Source organism: Myotis lucifugus, unplaced genomic scaffold (genome assembly GCF_000147115.1).
Source record: "Myotis lucifugus unplaced genomic scaffold, Myoluc2.0 scaffold_218, whole genome shotgun sequence".
In the NCBI taxonomy this organism is placed as follows: Eukaryota; Metazoa; Chordata; class Mammalia; order Chiroptera; family Vespertilionidae; genus Myotis; species Myotis lucifugus.
Genome location: NW_005871266.1, coordinates 1,299,652 through 1,318,297, shown reverse-complemented (window position 1 = coordinate 1,318,297; position 18,646 = coordinate 1,299,652). Strand labels below are relative to the sequence as shown.

At 44.9% G+C, this 18,646-nt stretch overlaps 1 protein-coding gene across 1 annotated transcript in view; it reads right to left on the bottom strand.

Annotated features, from left to right (window-relative positions):
• KIAA1549L (KIAA1549 like) overlaps positions 1-18,646 on the bottom strand; it is a 202,744-nt gene that overhangs the window by 33,510 nt on the left and 150,588 nt on the right. Inside the window, 3 exon segments of the mRNA XM_023761814.1 lie at positions 3,177-3,355; positions 9,962-10,089; positions 13,653-13,843. Coding sequence (XP_023617582.1) covers positions 3,177-3,355; positions 9,962-10,089; positions 13,653-13,843 — 498 coding nt within the window.

The window sequence follows — 18,646 nt, the reverse complement described above, 5'->3', positions numbered from 1 at the left end:
GAGCCAGCCATGACCCAACTGTGATCCCTTCCAATACCAGCTCACGACAGTGGGCCACAGACAACGTGGAGTCTGGCCCACACCTACGTGGCCTGAGACCTTCCACCAAAGCCTCCTATTCCCTAATCTACCTGAGTCTGTTCAGACATAGGCCTGAGTCCACTCTTTTAGCTTTGTGGCGTGGGCCTTAATCCCACCCAAACCTTTTTTGTCCCCCCTGCATGAGAGCCTCTGACTGAGCAGCCCAGTTGGATCTTGGTGTCCAATTCTAGGTTCAGCCCTGAGGAACCCAATAATCTCCCTTGGCCATTCAGTTGGTGCCCACCTGGATAAGACAGGCGGTTCCTGAGGAGGCTGAATTGAGACGAACTGGGTGGGAAGGGGCAGCAGACACCCTGCCCCCAAGGTCTCTCCACACTATCAATCTGCATTTGAGTGCTTATTTTTGTCAATTTATATTTTTTCTCAAGAGATAAGGAATTTTGAAGCCTTGTATGGCCACTAATGCCAACCAGTTTCTGCTCTAAAGGGCCAAGCCAGTCTGGTCTTCTAAAAAGGAACATACCTTTTGACCTTCAAAGATACAAACAGCCCTAGCTGGTCTGGCTCAGTGGATAGAGCATCAGCCTGCAGACTGAATGGTCACAGGTTCGATTCTGGTCAAGAGCACATGCCTGGGTTTCGGGTTCAATCCCCAGTAGGGGTCATGCAGGAGGCATCCAATCAATGATTCTCTCTCATCATTGATGTTTCTATCTCTCTCTCCCTCTCCTTTCCTTTCTGAAATAAATAAAAAATATACTCAAAAAGATACAAACAGATGATTATGCTAAATAAACAACAAAGGATGAAGATGTTACACCTATGAATGAAACTGAATGGTGATATCTGCCTGACACTTACTGGTTGACATGGAGAATCATGAGTGCTGTTTGTAATTAGACTTGACTATATTAATATAACCATATGTAGTGCTGTTATTATGCTTTCTTTAAAATAATCTTTTTTAAAAATATGTTTTTATTGATTTACAGAGAGAGGAAGGGAGAGGGAGAGAGAGAAACATCGATGAGTGAATACTACTGATCGCCTTCCTCCTGCACGCCCTCCACGGAAGATTGAGTCAGCAACAGGGACATATGTCCTGACTGGGAATTGAACCTACAATCTTTTGGTGTATGGGACAATGCTCACCCAACTGAGCAATGCTGGCCAGGGCTAAAATAATCTTTAAAAGAATTTCCTGTGATTCATAAAAGGAAAATTCACCTGGTGCATATATCAACCTACACAATATGAGGACCAAGGTTCACTATCTTAGATATTTTAGTTTTACAATGTTTGAAGAAATAATAACTGGAAGACATTTTTTCCCCTAACTTTTGCAAAGATTTCCCCAATTGGGGCCCTAATTCTATTTTTAGACTGGAAGAATTTAACAAGTCTTCATTGTTCCTTCATTCTGCTTGCCACTGCAAAAACTAGTAAAGAAGGAAGTTAGGGTAAGTAACATCCTCTGGGCCAGGAATCCCAACTAAAGCAACATTCCATGAGAGGTTCAAAGTCAGAGATGAAAGTTAATATCACTAGTAATCAGACATATCAGGATCAGGTATTTCCTGATATGACGCCCACAAAAAGGCCTATCACCCCTGTGGTTATGCCAAAAATTACATAACCTCAGTCCCGTCACAAGAAAACATCAGACAAACTCAGATTGAGAAACGTTCTACATGACAAGTGGCCAGTACTCTTCAGAAGAGTAATGGTCATGAAATACAAAGAATGGTCACAAAGAATGACTATCCCAGACGGGAAGAGACTAAGGAGACAACTAAATGCCATGGAGGATCCTTGATGGATCCCGAAATGGGAAAAGGACATCAGTGGGAAAACCAGTGAAACTCAAAGAGGTCTATAGTCAATAGTTAGTTTCCTGGGTTTGATAATTATTCTATGGTTCCATAAGATGTTAACATTAGGGTAGCTATGTATAGAGTGTATAGGAGGCCCTGTCTGGGTAGCTCAATTGGTTAGATCATCATTCTGATATGACAAGGTTGTAGGTTTGATTCCAGGTCAGGGCACATATGAGAATCAACCAAGTGGAACAACAAAGTTGATATATATTTTTTCCCCTTCTCTCCTTCTCTCTCTCTTTCTCTCTCTCTCTCTCTCTCAAAATCAATCAATAAAAATTTTTAAAAAGTGTATAGGAACTCTGTACTATTACTAAAACTCTTTTTTTTAGCTTAAAATTATTTCAAAATAAAAGCTTTTAAAATTATTAATTGAAGTGATATTTATAATAACCAAAACCAAAACTGGAAACAAAAACATACCTGGAAGGTTTGAACAATGGGAGATGAGTTTTTTAATCCATGGCATACCTTCTCAACTAAGTCATTAACAATGATCATCAGCAAGACAAGAGCAACACAGCCAATGTCTAACATTCAAGATGATGGGATTCGAAAATATAAATGAGTTTGATCAAAAGCTTGAAGAAAAGGTGTAAGAGTGAAAACAGAGGATATGCTACAGTCATGAAATTACAGTGATTTTTCTCTCTTATTTTCTGAACTTTCTATGTTGCTATGTTTTCTTTAAAATAATCTTTGTGAAATCATCATTCTCTATATATGTTACAATTTTTTTCAGACTCTTAGGAAAATTAATGACCACATGATATCCATAGAAATCCTTCTAACAGCAGCCAAAGGGTTGTTTCAATCTTGCTCCAAGGAGTGAAATTCATTTCAAAGCCTATAGAGTGGGCACATCCCTGTTCGAGTGACAGGATCCTCTCCTGTGCCCTCTCACATTAAGCCCCTTGCAATTGGCATCCAATAATGAACAGTTTAGGAGCGTTATCAAGAAAGGTAAAAGACTGTATGTGGGGAGGAGTTTCTGAGGTTTCTCTTCATAACTACAGTTTTTAAAAAGCCCCCTCTAGACTTTCTAGAATGAAGGTAAAAAAGATTCTCTGAAAACATCACCTAACAAATTTGTTTTGGGTGACTTGTGCCCTGATTCATTCCACTGAGGCCTGTGCACGCAGAGGTGAAAATGACTAAAGGAGTCCTATATACCTGGATGCAGCCTGCCCCTGGTGTTCCCAGGTGGTGCTCCTGGCTGCCTGGGCTCTCTCCCATTCTGGGTGCTCAAGTGCTCACCTCACCGTTGAGTGCTGCGGCCTCCTGGCTCCGGTCCGGGGTGGGGTGCACCACGGGGAGGGCTGTGGGTTTTACTGCGATGAGCTGCACGGATCCAGAGGACGAGTCAAAGGGATCAGCAGCCGCCTTGCCAGAGCTGTCAAATAGAACTGCGCCTTCCTCTTCATCACTTGCGGGCACTAAAGAACAAATAAGTACATCGGTTTTATGGCCGGAGGGGAGCCTCAGGAACATGGGGGATTTATGTGTGATGCTAACAGCCCAAGGACATTACTTGACTCTAAACGACCTCAGAAACAACATCTGGTTCTGTGCCAAGGGCTCACTGCTACTCATGCATTTCTTTTAAACGTAAGGCCTACTGTGTTATCCATGGGTAGGAAAGAATTTTAAAAGTCTGAATGTAAATGGTAAAAACCATTTTTTTCAAACTTGCGAAAAAAACCTTTAAAAAAAAAAGTAAATTTTTTTTCTCCAAGTTTGAGTCAGAGATGGGAAAATGTTTGCTATGTTTGCAAGTTCCATTTGGCCAAACGTGGAACTCTTCTTAAAATATGACAATCCATTGAGTAACAGCATTCAGTTCAGTCTCTGACACCAGAGTTATCCATTTTTGCACGATGTTAAGGTGACGAGTCTTCCCTGGTCAGCCAGCCATAGTAATTGCAGCTGACACTTTTTTTTTTCCCCTAAAGGCTGCTTCTCAATGATTTGAGTTTCAGTTTTTTCGTTTGTCTAAAACAAAAGAAAGCTAAGAAATAACCACCAGAGAAACTAATTTAAAGCTGCAGACAACTCCCCTAATTAAATAGAGCAATTTTCACCCACACTCTTTTGCATTAATTCTCGCCTCTGACAGATGATAATTCTACTGTGATTGCTTCCAGAACTAAGCCGACAGGAGGAGTTCCAGGGCCAGTGGTACTTGCTGATTTACTTCTCCTTAAAGCATCTTCCCATTAACTGACTATAAGAATGACAGTTTGTTGAGCATGGCTGGGCGAGAGATAAATTAAGCCTGTTCAAGCAACTAAACCAGCAGGCAATTTAGGAACAAAATAGGTGTTATTAAAATACGAATGTAATAGAAGTGTATTTATCTTTCCTCCTGTCTGCTCAAGAGATTGGGATGTTATTTAAATCATTGAGAAACACATAGTTTGTATCATTCTGTCGCTTGCCATAATCACCGAACATTTGTCAAATTAAGCCAAGTAAATTGTGGCTAAAACGCTTCAGAGTCTAACAATGGCTCTAATTGGAGTATTTTTCGGTTCTGTGGACTTATTGGCAAATAGCAGGCCACCGAACTGCCAATGACAGAGGACAATCTCTATTCAGACATGTTACCGGATGCATAGGAGTTTTGTGGGGCACTCCTGTCTGACCCCCATTATCTCCCACCTGGACACCTGCTATGAACGCCATCTATGGTAGCCAGCCTCCCAGATGTCTACCTCCTCAGAGTCACAGACCAACCATAAATAGGACCGACCTGTGTAACCACAAGGAAATTGCAGAAGTGACCGTGTGCTACTTCCACGGCTAGGTCATTAAGACACATTGTGGCTTCCACCTTGCTCTCTCTTGGACCCCTTACTCTGGGAGAAGCCAGCTGCCATGTTATGAGGACATTCAAGTAGCCCTATGGAGAGGTCCACGTGGCAAGAAAATGAGACTCCTGCCAACAGCTACGTATGAGCCATCTTGTAAGTGGATTCGGCAGGCCCAGCCAAGTCTTCAGAAATGACTATAGCCCAGACTGTGACCTCATGAGATTCTGAGCCCAAACCACCCAGCTAAGCCACTCCTGGATTCCTGACCCACAGACATCATCCAACACCATAAATGCAGATTGTCGCTTTTGGCTACTAGGTGTGGGGGTGATTTGTTACGCAGCAATAAATAACTGATACACCTCCTAAACGACTCCCTCCTCCAAGCTTCCAGTCTGTCCTCCTATCCCTAAAATGCATACTCCCCCAGCAGCCAGGATGGATCTTTTTAAAAGACAACCAGGTCACAGTACTCCCTTGACCAGAACCCTCTGAAGGCCTCATGTCTCTCAGAATAAAACTCAGGCCGCCCAGGTTCTGTACAACCTGGTCCTGGTGACCTTACCGAGCTCATTCCTCCCTCTCCCCTTCATCCCCTCTCCAGCCACAACGGCTTCTCGAACACAGCAGGCTTGTTCCCACCTCAGGGTTTTGTATTAGCTGTTCACTCTGCTCGGAAAGCTCTTTCCCCAGGTCTTTGCATGCCTCGTTCCTTCTTAGTTTTCAAGTTACTGCTTGAAAAAAGACTTTCCTTGTCCACCCGCCTAAAACAACCTGCCTCATCACCCTGGTATATTTTCTCCACAGCATGCAATGCTCTTTATTTGTGTGCTGACACTAGAATATGAGCCCCATTCTTGCCCATATTTTTAAAGGCAATACCGATTGCCTTTAATAACATCTCCTAGGTAGCTGGCTTTCAATAGGGATTTGCTGAATAAATGATGAATAAAGGAATGACTAAAATTTCCTGACTTGGAAAGGAGATGTTAGTACCTGCAGAACAGGAAAACATGCAAAGAGATGGTACTTAATACTTTTATTGCTTCTGGGTTGTGACATCCTCACTCCCCGCCCCATGGACAGGATAAAGGGAGGAGCATAACTCTGAGGAGACAGAAAAAGGATGTACAAACTACAGTTCATTTTTCATTCTCACTGTCAGAATGGTCAGATTCAGATTTGCACAATAATTCCTCTTGGTTTAAGAGAAAAATAATTAGTGATCCCCCCCCCCCAAAAAAAAGACTATATGGAAAAATACATTAAAGGGCATTACATTAAATATTAATACTAAAATGCTGTGTGAGTCCAGCAGGTTCATGGGAATATTTAATGCATAATCAGTCCTGAAAGAAAAAGCACCAGAGAATGCTAAACAAAAGGGCCACCGTTAAACTGCTGAAGTGTCCTAGATACCATCGCCGTCATCTCAGTAAATGCCGCCATGCGGATCTGGTTGTGTTGGTCTGAACTTCTGCAAATCAGGCTAAGAAGGGAGATTTCGTTTCTTGATGTTTATTGTACATTGGCATGGCGGGGGAGGGGGCAAGCCCTCCCATTTGAGGCAGAAAATGCTCCTGAACAATGCACGCTCTTTCTTTCTGGAATTTCCCTTAAAGCTCAGAGAAGATTTATAACTAGCGTCACCGGCCTCTGGTGTTTATCAGATAACAAGCAAGTCTTCACCTCTCATTGAGAAGGCGCAGAAAGAATGAAAACTAAAGCTGTGTTTCTGAGCTAATATCTGACCTGTCTCTCAGTGTCTTAAAGGAAGGTGTGCAATTAAGGGTTTATGGAAGTTTTTGCTTTTAAATGACTGAACATTTAAATATATATATTACGTCCTCATTTTGAACTCATTTCCCGAAAACACTTTTTCCAAGGTGACATTGGTTCTTTTTGTTTTTTTTGTTTTTTTTTTAATTTCAGAAAGAGGAAGGGAGAGAGTGATAGAAACAACAATGATGAGAGAGAATCATTGATTGGCTGCGTCCTGCACGCCTCCTACTGGGGATCGAGTCCGAAACCCAGGCATGTGCCCTGACCAGGAATCAAATTGTGACCTCCTGGTTCATGGGTCAACGCTCAACCACTGAGCCACACCGGCTGGGTAATATCGGTTTTAATTCAAAAGTTGAAGTGTCTGTATTTGGTTGAAAAAAATTCTACATTCTTTTGCTTTCAAAATCCTAGCTGTCATCTCTGTCTTTCCCATTTGTATTTAAACATCGTCCTGAAACAGACTCGAAAGCAGGGAGCTAATGAGGCCATTGAGCTACAAGGACCCACCCAGCCGCGTTCCTGGAGGGATAATGTCTTTCCCTTTTAAAGGTCTTATTTTCGCGAAAGTGGAAAATCACAAGGTACAAATGCAACAAAACTGGTGGGAACCAAACAGTTTTAGAATGACAGCCTGGAACATTAACATTTGTTCATTAACCTTAGTAACTCTAACCTCTAGAATGGATACCGAGCCATAAAACAACAGTATCTGAATATTCCATACAATAGTCCATTCTCAGAGACCACAGTCACACATTAAAATACCTTTCGCAAGCTGACAAATACCTTTTTATATTTCTCCACAATTTCAATGTTATTTCTTTCCTTCCTCCTTTTCTCCCATTCCTTAGGTTCATCTTCCAATCCAATAAAATACACTACTGATTTTTTTTGGGGGTAGACTCTAACCTAGCATTATGATAAAGTGGAGCCCTTTGATAAAAAGGACAAGTGTAGGTTCCGTTGAAGGTCCATCCTAGAATTCTGATGTGCTTCAGCATCTGTTTTCATTAAATGTGTTGGTGCTATCGTTTCTATTTGAAAATTTCTAACGGAAACCTCACTGGGTGGGAACCAGTGGTAAAACAGAAGCCATCAACCCTGAAAATTCACTGGGCTGACTTCTGGCAAAAAGACAATGCAGCAAAGCACTGGGAACCGGGAGAAAGGATGGCGTTTAGATAAAGCTATTGCATGAAAACCTCAACCTGGCCGGTAATTGCATTCTGCTGGTGCACCGTGCTGTTGTCATTTCTGAACCTGATGTTTAAATAATCACAGTGACCCAAACAGAATAAGGAGGCAGGCAGAGGAGGTGGCAGAACAAGGATGGGGGAGGTCAGCAGGGACATTTCGAGCAAGTCAGTGTCTCCTCAGAGGCATGGGGAGCGATGGGATCTGAAACCGGCCCTGCTCCTCCTTGTCTATGAAATAAATGCAGGGAATGGGAAAGGCATCATGTTGTACGTGTGTATTTACTGACAGAGGAGTCTGTAGGCTGCACATTCTTTTGCAAGAAAAAGGCCACAGAACAGTATGTACATTGATCCCGTTTTACAAAACAAAACAAAGCTACACAACAGAAAACAAAGATACGGTGTGTTGTCATATGCGTAGTAAAAAGTCCTGAGAAAGACATGCTATGTTATTCAAGGCCATTTGAGGACTGGGGTAGGTGATGGGGGATCTGGACGAGGGTGGACTTTGACTTGACCTTATATATTTCCAGGAAGAATATAAAGGCAGGCAGGCAAGGAGGTTGGGAGGGAGTAGAGAAGCAGAGAGGGTCCCTTGATTGGGTGGTGATGGCAGTCTCTGCACTTGGTTAAAACAACTTTCCCCTGTGTCTTCCCTCTCCATTGTCTCTGTGTGGCCTCCCTTCTTCCCTCCCCACTTCTCTCTTAGCACCTTGCCCTGGGAAGGAAGAGAAGAAAGTTGCTAAGTTCACGTCCCCCTTCACATGTCGGAGCTCGGGCCCTCTGTGAGCTGGCTTGGCCGAGAGTGGATTGGGCAGGACTTCTGGCCCCAAGGAGGACAGATGTCCCAGGAAAACCCCACGTGTCACAGCCTGGTTCTGGAGTGGACAGCAGTCTCCGTGTTACAGGGCAGGGGAGCTCAGGAGAAGAAAAAATTCAAGGATCAAATCAGCATGACATTCTAAACAAGTGTTTTATATGATAGCTGGGCATGGGGTCTATTGTGGCATTCTTTCTTTTCTTTCTCTCTTCTTTCTTTTGTCAGAAACAAAGAAATAAGTAAGCGACATTTGAAAGCAAAGGAATATTCTGGCACTAGCTTCCAGAGAGAGCCCCTGCGCCACACCTCATCCAATTCCTCTAAAAAGGAAGCACAACTAAGCAGACTGCCAGATGGTTGGGCTTTCCCCCTGGCATTTCTGTAGGACCCTGCCTGCAACCCTTGGAACTCCTAAAGCAGCGGTTCTCAACCTGTGGGTCACGACCCCTTTGGCAGTCGAACGACCCTTTGACAGGGGTTGCCTAAGACCATCCTGCATATCAGATATTTACATGACAATTCATAACAGTAGCAACATTACAGTTATGAAGTAGCAACGAAAATAATTTTATGGTTGGGTCACAACATGAGGAACTGTATTCAAAGGGCCAGAAGGTTGAGAATCACTGTCCTAAAGGAACCTTCCTTGTTCCGGGTGGCAGCATGGGGTACTTGAATCTGGTCTCCAGGACGCCGGCATCACTCATGGAAGGACCGAGTGGAGAGGAGGATCAGAACCAAGGTGGGACTGGGAAGACAGGGAGGCTGCACCCTGGGGTCCGGCAGATGTGAGCTATACACAGATGGTGCCACAGCACAGCCAGGTGGCTCAGAGGACTTACCAAAACCCCAACACCAAACCTTTATAAGGAGGAAGATCTGTTTGAGAAACTCAACCATTAAGCTTCCCTGGAAAACAGAGGCAGGAGCACAGGCTGATGTCTAGGATAATATTTATCACTGTGCTATTTTTCCTGGGAGAGGGGGATTTGCAGCATCTGGACTCACTGGCCTAGAATGAACCCCCGGAACCTATCAGGGGAGTCAGGGAAAGAAAACGGGGGGAATCTCCAAAACAAGCAACATTTCAGAGACCTGCCACCCAAGAGGACCTGGTGCTAGAAATGTCAATTCACCCCAGAATCGAAAAATCTCTAAGCAAACATCAGTTCATTCTGCATTAGAGTTTTTTAAGGCCCTGCACAATTCCATAAGAACAGGAGCCAGGATAATTCAGAGACGGGGGTCAGGCAATACTCTAACAGGTAGGTAGGAAACTGACTTGTGGTCTTTGTAGGACAAAACAGAAAGAAGAAATGAGGGTGGCACACTGGGGTGTGTGAGTGTGTGCAGACCTGTGTCCACGGGTGTGTGCACGCACATGTGGGACAGGCTCGAGGGCGGTACTTGGCAGGGAAGGCTTCTCACCATTTCTCTTCCGTGCCTCCTCCTTTGTCACTTTCTGCTGTGCCGTTACATTCTGGGGCGAGCGCCTCCCTGAGCTGGGCTTCCCTGATTCGTTGCTGATGACAGAGCCATTCTCACTGGGTGACCTGCTGGAGGTAACCATAGCAACAAGGAGATGGTAAGTTTCGACTCGCACAGCCTCCTCTCAAGGTTATTTTATTTGCACAGTTTATGTCTGTAGCCTTTCTTTCTGGTTTTACCTACAAAAAAAGAAATGATTCGGAAATTTAAAAAAACACCCGTACTGCAGCCGCGGTTACGTAGCTGGCTGTCCTGAAGTGCGCTGACCGGTGCTTAGCTCGGCAGAGAAGTTCAGTGAGCGCAGCCCTCAGTCCCCATCTCTTTTTCATTAACCCCCAGTGACTATGGAAATGGTTTAAGCATGCCCTCTTATGAAAACACAGCACTTTGGAGGTGTTGCTGAGTGTCTGACTCACAGGGCATCTTCAGGGACATGTAGGGATCACAGTTCTCTTTGGCTATTCTCTATACAGACTATACCTTAGCTACTGAAGATGAAGTCACTCCACCATTAAATTCTTCACTCTAACTCTCTCTCACCCTCTCTCTCTCTCACACACACACACACACACACACACACACACACACTCTTAACTGTGCTAACTGCTAACTACTTTCATTTGAAACTATAATTTGAGTTATTTTCATTCATTCAGGAAATGAGCACCCACTGTATTGGGCATTGTGCCAGGTATACAGGTATAGAGGGCACGTATAGAGGGAGGTGGCCAATCAACCCTGGAAGCCGGAACTCCCCCTGCAGGTAGTGGCTTTCCCCACACGCTGGAGAACCTTCTCTTTTTTATTTATTTATTTTTAAAATTTTATTTTATTTTTATTGATTTCAGAGAGGAAGGGAGAGGGAGAGAGAGAGAGAGATAGAAACATCAATGATGAGAAAGAATCAATGATCAGCTGCCTTCTGCACGCCCACACTGGGGATCGAGCCCGCAACCTGGGCAAGTGCCCTTGGCCAGAATCGAACCTAGGACCCTTCAGTCCGCAGGCCGACGCTCTATCCACTGAGCCAAACCGGCTAGGGCAGCACCTTCTCTTTACAGTCTCTCCTACAATGCAGCAGCTGTGGCAAGCGTTTAGACAAGGGAAGCCACAGGGCCTTCTCGCCTTCCCTAGGGCTGGACTCTGGCCTTCTGGACCCAGTGGGAAAATGGGCTCTGGAGAGCCCCTGCTGAGTTCATGCTGAGTGAGTTCACGCTCCCTGGGGCCTTAGATCACGCCAGCCTGTGGGTGGGCTGAGCATAAAGACCAACTGCCTTCCCTCTGTGGGAGACAACAGGGGGCAGGTATCCAGAGGCCTCATCCAACCCCTTGTTCATCTATTGTCAACTGTCCAGATTCAGAACCTAATGGCATCCGACCCCTTTATCCATGGAAATTGACTGGATAAAATGCAGCACTTGCTAGTGGATGCTCCTCTTCCTCCCTCCTCATCCTGTGGGAACTTGGAATTCTCAGTTCTGTACACTTCCATGTACTTCAGCACCCCAAAAATCATGAACACTGGAAGTGCCCGCTCATGCCATGCATGGGCCAAGGTAGAGTCTGCCAAGAGCAGAACACATAGTCCAAATGGGATGTTCTTGTCGAAGTTTCACAGATGAGTATAAGTTTGGGAAATGTTTACTCTATTCCTAATGCACGTGAGGTCTGCCCTGTCATAAAGAGACTCATCGCATTCTGTTTAGTTCAGCATTTTCTAGTTTATTTTGCTATAGATCTCTTTTTACCATAACAACTTCTTAAACTCTGACTCATCCACTACCACTTCCTCCAAGGTTCACATCAGCCTCTTTGAACTTCTTGTTCTCCTTTAAGCAAATCAAAAAGTTCCTGCCTCTGATTTGCATATACTGTTCCATCTGCTTAGAACAGCGGTTCTCAACCTGTGGGTCGCGACCCCTTTGGGGGTCGAATGACACTTTCACAGGGGTCACCTAAGATCATCAGAAAACACATATATAATTACATATTGTTTTTGTGATTAATCACTATGCTTTAATTATGTTGAATTTGTAACAATGAAAATACATCCTGCATGTCAGATATTTACGTTATGATTCATAACAGTAGCAAAATTACAGTTATGAAGTAGCAACGAAAATAATTTTATGGTTGGGGGTCACCACAACAAGAGGAACTATATTAAAGGGTCGCGGCATTAGGAAGGTTGAGAACCACTGGCTTAGAACGTCCTTCCTCTAGATGATAGCCTTGAGGCTCACGCATCATTTCCATCAGGTCTTTCTCAAATGTCCCTCTATCAGAGAGGCCTCCCCTGACTTCCTGCTAAAATAGCATCACAGCCCCCTCTCCAGCTCTCTGTGTCCTTACCATGCTTCGGTTTTCTTCTTCATATTCACCACCACTAGACCTGCTATGTATCTCTTTCTCTGTTTGCTTATTGTCTATCTCTTCACTAGACTGTAAATCTCAAGAGAGCAGGAAATTTGTCTAGTTCACTGCAGTATCCCCAGTGCCTGGTAAACAGCAAACAATCAATAAATATCTGTGAGGTGAAGGGAAGGAAAGTGGGAAGGAGGCAGGCAGGACATGGCTTTTCCAGCCATTGTGGTCTCGAGGCAAGGGAGAAGGGGGTTGGCAATGGGAGTTTGTTAAGTCAGCCAACAGGGCTGACCTTAGGGCTCATTACCTCTTTACAAGGCGATTGCAAAGTCCTTCTAGTGAGTCTCCTGGCCTCTAGCCTAACTCTCCCTTCCATCTTCCACATTACTACCTGAGTCATCTTTTAGGCTGGACATTACTGTCGTCCTGAAGAACTTTCCGTGGCTTCCCATTGGCTAGAGCACAAATTAAAGCCATCTACAATTTTAATCTGTCTTCTGGTTTCATCCTTCCCTACATCCCGGCCCCCATGAACTCTAAACTCAAGGAAACTCACCATTAAGTGAACGTGGCTGTGCCTTGTCTCTCCTGGATGCCTTCATCTCTTTCCACCTATTGACACTCCACACACCCTTCAAGGCCCAGCTAAAACACAACCTCCTCCACGATGCCCTCCCTCCTCAGGATTAAGTTCTTCCTCCTCTCTTTTCCACAGCACTTTGTTCAGACTCCACGGTGGGCTTCTGCAGATCATGCTTGGATTCCAGCTATTTATCTCTCTGTCTCTCCATCACAAGATTCTTGGGGTCAGGGATCGATCGTAAACCTCTTTGTAGTCCTCCCAATGCATGTCAATGAACTCTCTTCATAGTGAAATCTCAATAAATGGTCTTGAACTGAAATCATAAACCACGGAGAAACTGCCAGATAAACTACAACTACGCATGCTAAATCGAAGCAACTGCTTTTACCGTAAGTTAAAACGTGTAAGGGTGACATCAGTGCCAAATTCATTATAATAAATGTAAGAGCTAAAGCTCTGCTGTCGTGGTTGATCTGCAATACAAAACCTTACGAAGGGTGGCTCAGGAGAAGCAGGTATTATGATTCTCCTCAGCTCCTTCAGTCTCCTTTTCAAATATTCAAAATGAGCGTGAAGGGGAATTTGTAAAGAGGACAGTGGGATTCACTTGAGGGCTTTGGTTCCTCTCACCATCCATTATTTCTCTTGTTGACACAGAGAGGCCAAAGTTGGCCCCTTGCCTACCTCTTCCTGGTTTCGGTGGACTTGGCCGTCTTGATGGTGCTTCCGTCCTGGGCGACGTCCCTTTCCTGCGAGGCAGGAGCATCTCTGACAGGGAGCGGGAGGACCACCGTCTCCTGCGTCACGGGGATGACCTCCTCGTCCGCCCCTTGCTGGCCCAGGTGCTGTTTGGCATAATCAAAGCCTTGCACAGGCTGCAGAGAGGAAACAGAGCTGCAGTCACATTTCTGGTAAAGTGTGACTAACAGCGGCTTTAGGAGAAGTCGGGCGGGAAAGTGCGTGTGTCAGGACCCTACTTAGCTTTCCAGTGAACAGGAGGTCAGTCATCTCCATCATAATTTGTCTTTGCAAAATCAGAGTCCGTGTGGATTCCACCAAGCTTCAGAATCTCTATATAAGACTTACTCAGAAAAATGAATAGTGAAAACAAGATGCAAATAACGTGTGTGGGAACACACTTCATTTAAGGATTTTTAGGCCACTAATTTTAAGTCTCTGGATATGACTAATTAGAAATTCTTCACTGATACGTTAAACAGGTCCTGCCATCTCCTTCCTAGGAATATTCCATCATCCCTTAACTCCCGTACAATAAAAGGTGCGTGACTTGAAGTCACTTGACTTGCCAAGTAACTTGAACTTTGAACATCAATTTTCTCATCTGAGAAATGAAGACGATCCTATCTGCTTCACCTCCACCACGCTTCAGTATTAAAGGGGAATGAATCACAGATCTGAAAACAGAGGGAGAGAAACATGCCGCCATGTGGCACTTACGGAATCACTACTTAATCCAGAGCACTGCCTAAAGCAAGTTGGCTGTCCTACCATTTGCTACGGAGACATTAGCAAGGCTTTTACTGCACAATGTCTGAAAGCCCAAGTGAATAGGGCAGCTGTGAGCAAAACCCAACAGACATCTATTAGTGCGCTAATAAAAAGCCAAGAGGCCTGTTAAAACAATTCCTGGGAGTGTCTCCGTCCTGCTTTATGCTCCAAAGGAGCACAATACACATTTGAAGCAGGACAATGGGGTGGTTAGTAGCGACAACTCCGAAAGCAGACTGCCTGGGTTTAAATCCCGACTCTGCCACCTACTAGCTGGGTGACCTTAGGTAAGTAACTGAGATTCCCTGCACATCAGTTTCCTCGTTGGTAAAACGGAGATAGTAATAGTGTAAACAGGATAAAATGTGTCTGGGTGTGAGAGTGATATGCAACCACCCTCGAAGGGATGCGGTGTGGATTAAATAAGTAAATTTAAGTCCGGCATTTAGCTAAGTGCCTGGCACACAGTATGTGCTCAATCAATATTAGCCAATATTGTTTGCCTTGCTACTAAATCTTAGCCCAGATGGAATGGACATCAGTGATTCTCTTCACGAAAATGTGGGGGTGAAACTCCATCTCCACCATTTGAGTTCTAACAGAACTTGATTTGGTCAGAAGCTCTTCCTTCAGCATCTAATTTAGCTGAGAAATAAAACAGGAAGGCTCCAGCTAGATTTAATATTCTAGGACCGTGGCCCAACTGGTCAAATCTTGCAACCGAATCTCAGAACAGAAGGGAGTTTTATTGCTAAGCCCAGCAAAGCTTCCTTATTTTAAGCTGTCTATAGTTTTGCCACAGACAGTTTCCCCAATTCCCTGGGACAGTCTCTCTGGGCAGTGTGCTCACCCCTCCCTCTTCTCTGAGACACTCACACTCTGACCCATGTAGCCCGCCCTTGACAAGCCACTGACATTCTCTGCCAGGATCTGGGAATGTTTCTGCACGAGTGTTTGTCTATTCATTTCCCTCCCCATCCATGGGGCCACATGAAACAGAATGGAGCTTTTGGATGACTGACAGTGTTCTTAGAAGCTCTTACAACCAACTGGTCACCAATTGCATTCAACTGAAATGTTTCTAGAAGCTGACCTTTGCTCTCCAAGTCCACTGTCTTACTGACTCCTGCCTTGGTCTCAACACTTCCATTCTGCTCCTTTGCCGGCCTGCCCTTAACAAGCCTCCAAAGTTATTTCCCTTGAACCACATCAGGTCATTAACAATGATTCATGGCACCTAATCTCTACGACAAGGCATTCAAGGCCCTTCTCATTCTGGCTGAACCCACCTGCCCAGCCTCATCTCCTGCCGGCCCCTTTTCTGCAATACTCCCCCACTCCCCCCCCCCATTATCTTATTTGATTTTGTCCCAACTATAGTTATTTAGCAGTGGCTTGTGCCAGGGGTTGTGCTTGCTGCTGGAGATAGAAAGATGAATAATAACTGTCCCCCTACCCTCAAGAACTTCACAGTTGCAGCTTCACTTGCTATTACTGGTACAGTACCAAACACATTACATACACTTGTCATTTATTCTCACCACAGTTAAAGAGGTAGGTATTCTCCCCATTTTAAAGATGAAAAAACTGAGGTTCAGAGAGGTTAAGCAACTACCCAGGCTCACACAGCTGGTCTGTGGAGCCAGAGCCCAAATACCTAACCACTGCTGATGATTCTTCCCACGGCCTCTCCTTTCCTTCTGCTGCCTGCCATCTTGGTTGGGCATCTCCTACTGTACTTGGCCTTGCTTCTGTGCTGAGACTCCTGGCATGTCAGTGAGTAGCTGGGCGTCTCCAATGGCAGCCAAGACTTCCCAAGAACCGAGTGAGGAGGACAAGCTGTCTCTGGCCCTCTCCCCCTACCCCCACTTCTCTCTGGATTTGGCTCCTCACCCTTCACGTTGGGCTGAAGTTCCCTGCTGGATACTTCAGGAGTCTGGGCTGATAACAGGTAAGCAGAAATAAAGACATTAAGGAATGACAAGAGGTGGTCATAGTTATTAGGTTAATAACAGCCCCTGCATATGTTCAGTACTTAGAGCCTGCAAAACGCTGACACCTCACTTTGTCCTCACAGAGTCCCACAGTCTTCATCACAGTCTTCATTTTACACGTAAGCAAATAAAAGCTTAAAAGGTTCAGTGACTTGCCCAAGATCACAAGCTAAGTGGTGAAAGACTCCTAGTCCCTTACTCTTCTGACTGACAGGGTAGTGGTCTTTCAATCTCCAACATAGAAACTGCCCGAGATGAATTGCCCATGAGATACAACTAGCAATCCCCAATCCCTTTAACGCATCATCATGAAGTCTTTATAGTTACTTCATTGAATTTTATAAAACTACCAAATCAAATTATCTCTAACAATTTCAAAAGTAGACGCGTTACCCAGATATCTTAAGAGGAAAGCATTGTAATAATAAAAGCCAACTTGTACATAATATTTATTATATACCAGGCGCAGCTCCAAGTAATTTACATAACTCAATCCTCACAACCACCTACCATCCTCCTTCCACAGATGGGGAAACTGGGGCACAAAGAGATTAAGTACAGGTCATACAGAGAGTATGTGAGAGCGGGGAAACAGCTGGGCATCTTTGGGGGTGACTGACCTCACCTGAGCAGATGGCCATGCCAACCACTGCAGGCCCCCGAGCTCCATGTACACCTGGATACAGCCCTGACTAGAGTCTCCTAAGTTACCTGTCCCTTGGAGCCATGTTCCCTTCAAGTATATGAAGAGAACAACTGGGAAAAGGCTGTGAACTCAATGACGAAGAGTAAAGAGAAGTGAGCGAGGAAGAAGGAGGTGACTTCCTGGCCCTCCTCTCAACATTCTACCTGCAAAAGCCCGGTTGACAACAATGGTGACGGGTCTGTCTCTGAAGGATACGGGCCTCACACCCTGGCCTTAGCGCCCAGGACAGCCACATCACCTCCTGTTAGCGTGTTAAGTCTATCACTGAGTCTCAGCCAGATCCCCAGAGCCCTCTGGCACTGTGGCCTGCATTCTAAAGACGCAGTGATGTCCAGGAGACTGGGAGACCACCCTCCTGGCCTGTGGACTGGTGGCAAGGGCTAACTTTCTCATTCCACCCCGTCCCTTGGCATTTAATGCATTCTGCTCACACACAGGGCATGAGAAGTGATGCAGGTGGCTCTCCTCTTGCAAACACGGCAGTGTCGCTGGGTCGCAAGGGCAAAAGGATGCGGTAAGAAAGATTTCCACCCCCTGGTTCCCCGTGATCAAAGGGCTTCGGCAATGAAGGTGCACAGTCCAGCCCCTTTGAGGGAGAAAACAACCAGCATCACCACACACAGGTGAATTCAATCGTCTCGTGCAACAGAGAGTTGCTTGACTTTCAGCATCAGCATAATGACCAGGTAGGAACATAAAAAGGGGCTACAAGAACCCACAAACATTAATCTGTTCCAACTTCAGGTAGCTTGCAAGTCAGAAGGTATGCTGAAATCATGTGCCGGCCAAGTCATCTTGGAAAATTAATAAAATGTCGGCTTCACCTATAACACAAAGGTGGCATTTACGACCTCAGTGAGGCATGTTTTGCATCCCTGGACTGGGCTGCAATTACATTCTGGTGATTACTGCTGTGTCTGAGAGGCTCAGGTTGTAAGTAAGCTCCGATGGAAATGAAGCACCCCTACTTGGAACAGTTTCAATTTTCGCTGCTTGGATCGTTACCAACATCGTGATGCATCTGGGAAGCAGCTTGCTTTCTGTCAACAAAATCAGAACAACATTCTTCGGGGTTTGGCTCTTCAGTATCAGGGCGTCTGCTCAGGCTGCAGCTTCTCAACAAGTGAATTGGTTTAATAAACAATCAAATTCATTTCATTTCTTTGGCTGAAGTGAGGGTTGATCACCCAGCAAGAATGAGGCATGTGTGACTCCCAGCAAGAATGATCTCCATGACATGCATTCCAATGGATGTGCAATTCCATTCACCGCTTCGTTCCTGCACTGATAGACAAAGCTCGGAAGCTTAGAGCTGGAAGGGGATTCTACCTGCCAAAGCCCAGGGTTCAGAGAGGTGTATAAAGTAAAAGAGCCCAAAGACTCAGACATGGGCCTCAGTCGCCCCTCTGCTGAGAGTTATGTGACTTTGGGCAAGTCCCTCAGTTTAAAAAAAAAAAGTATATATATAC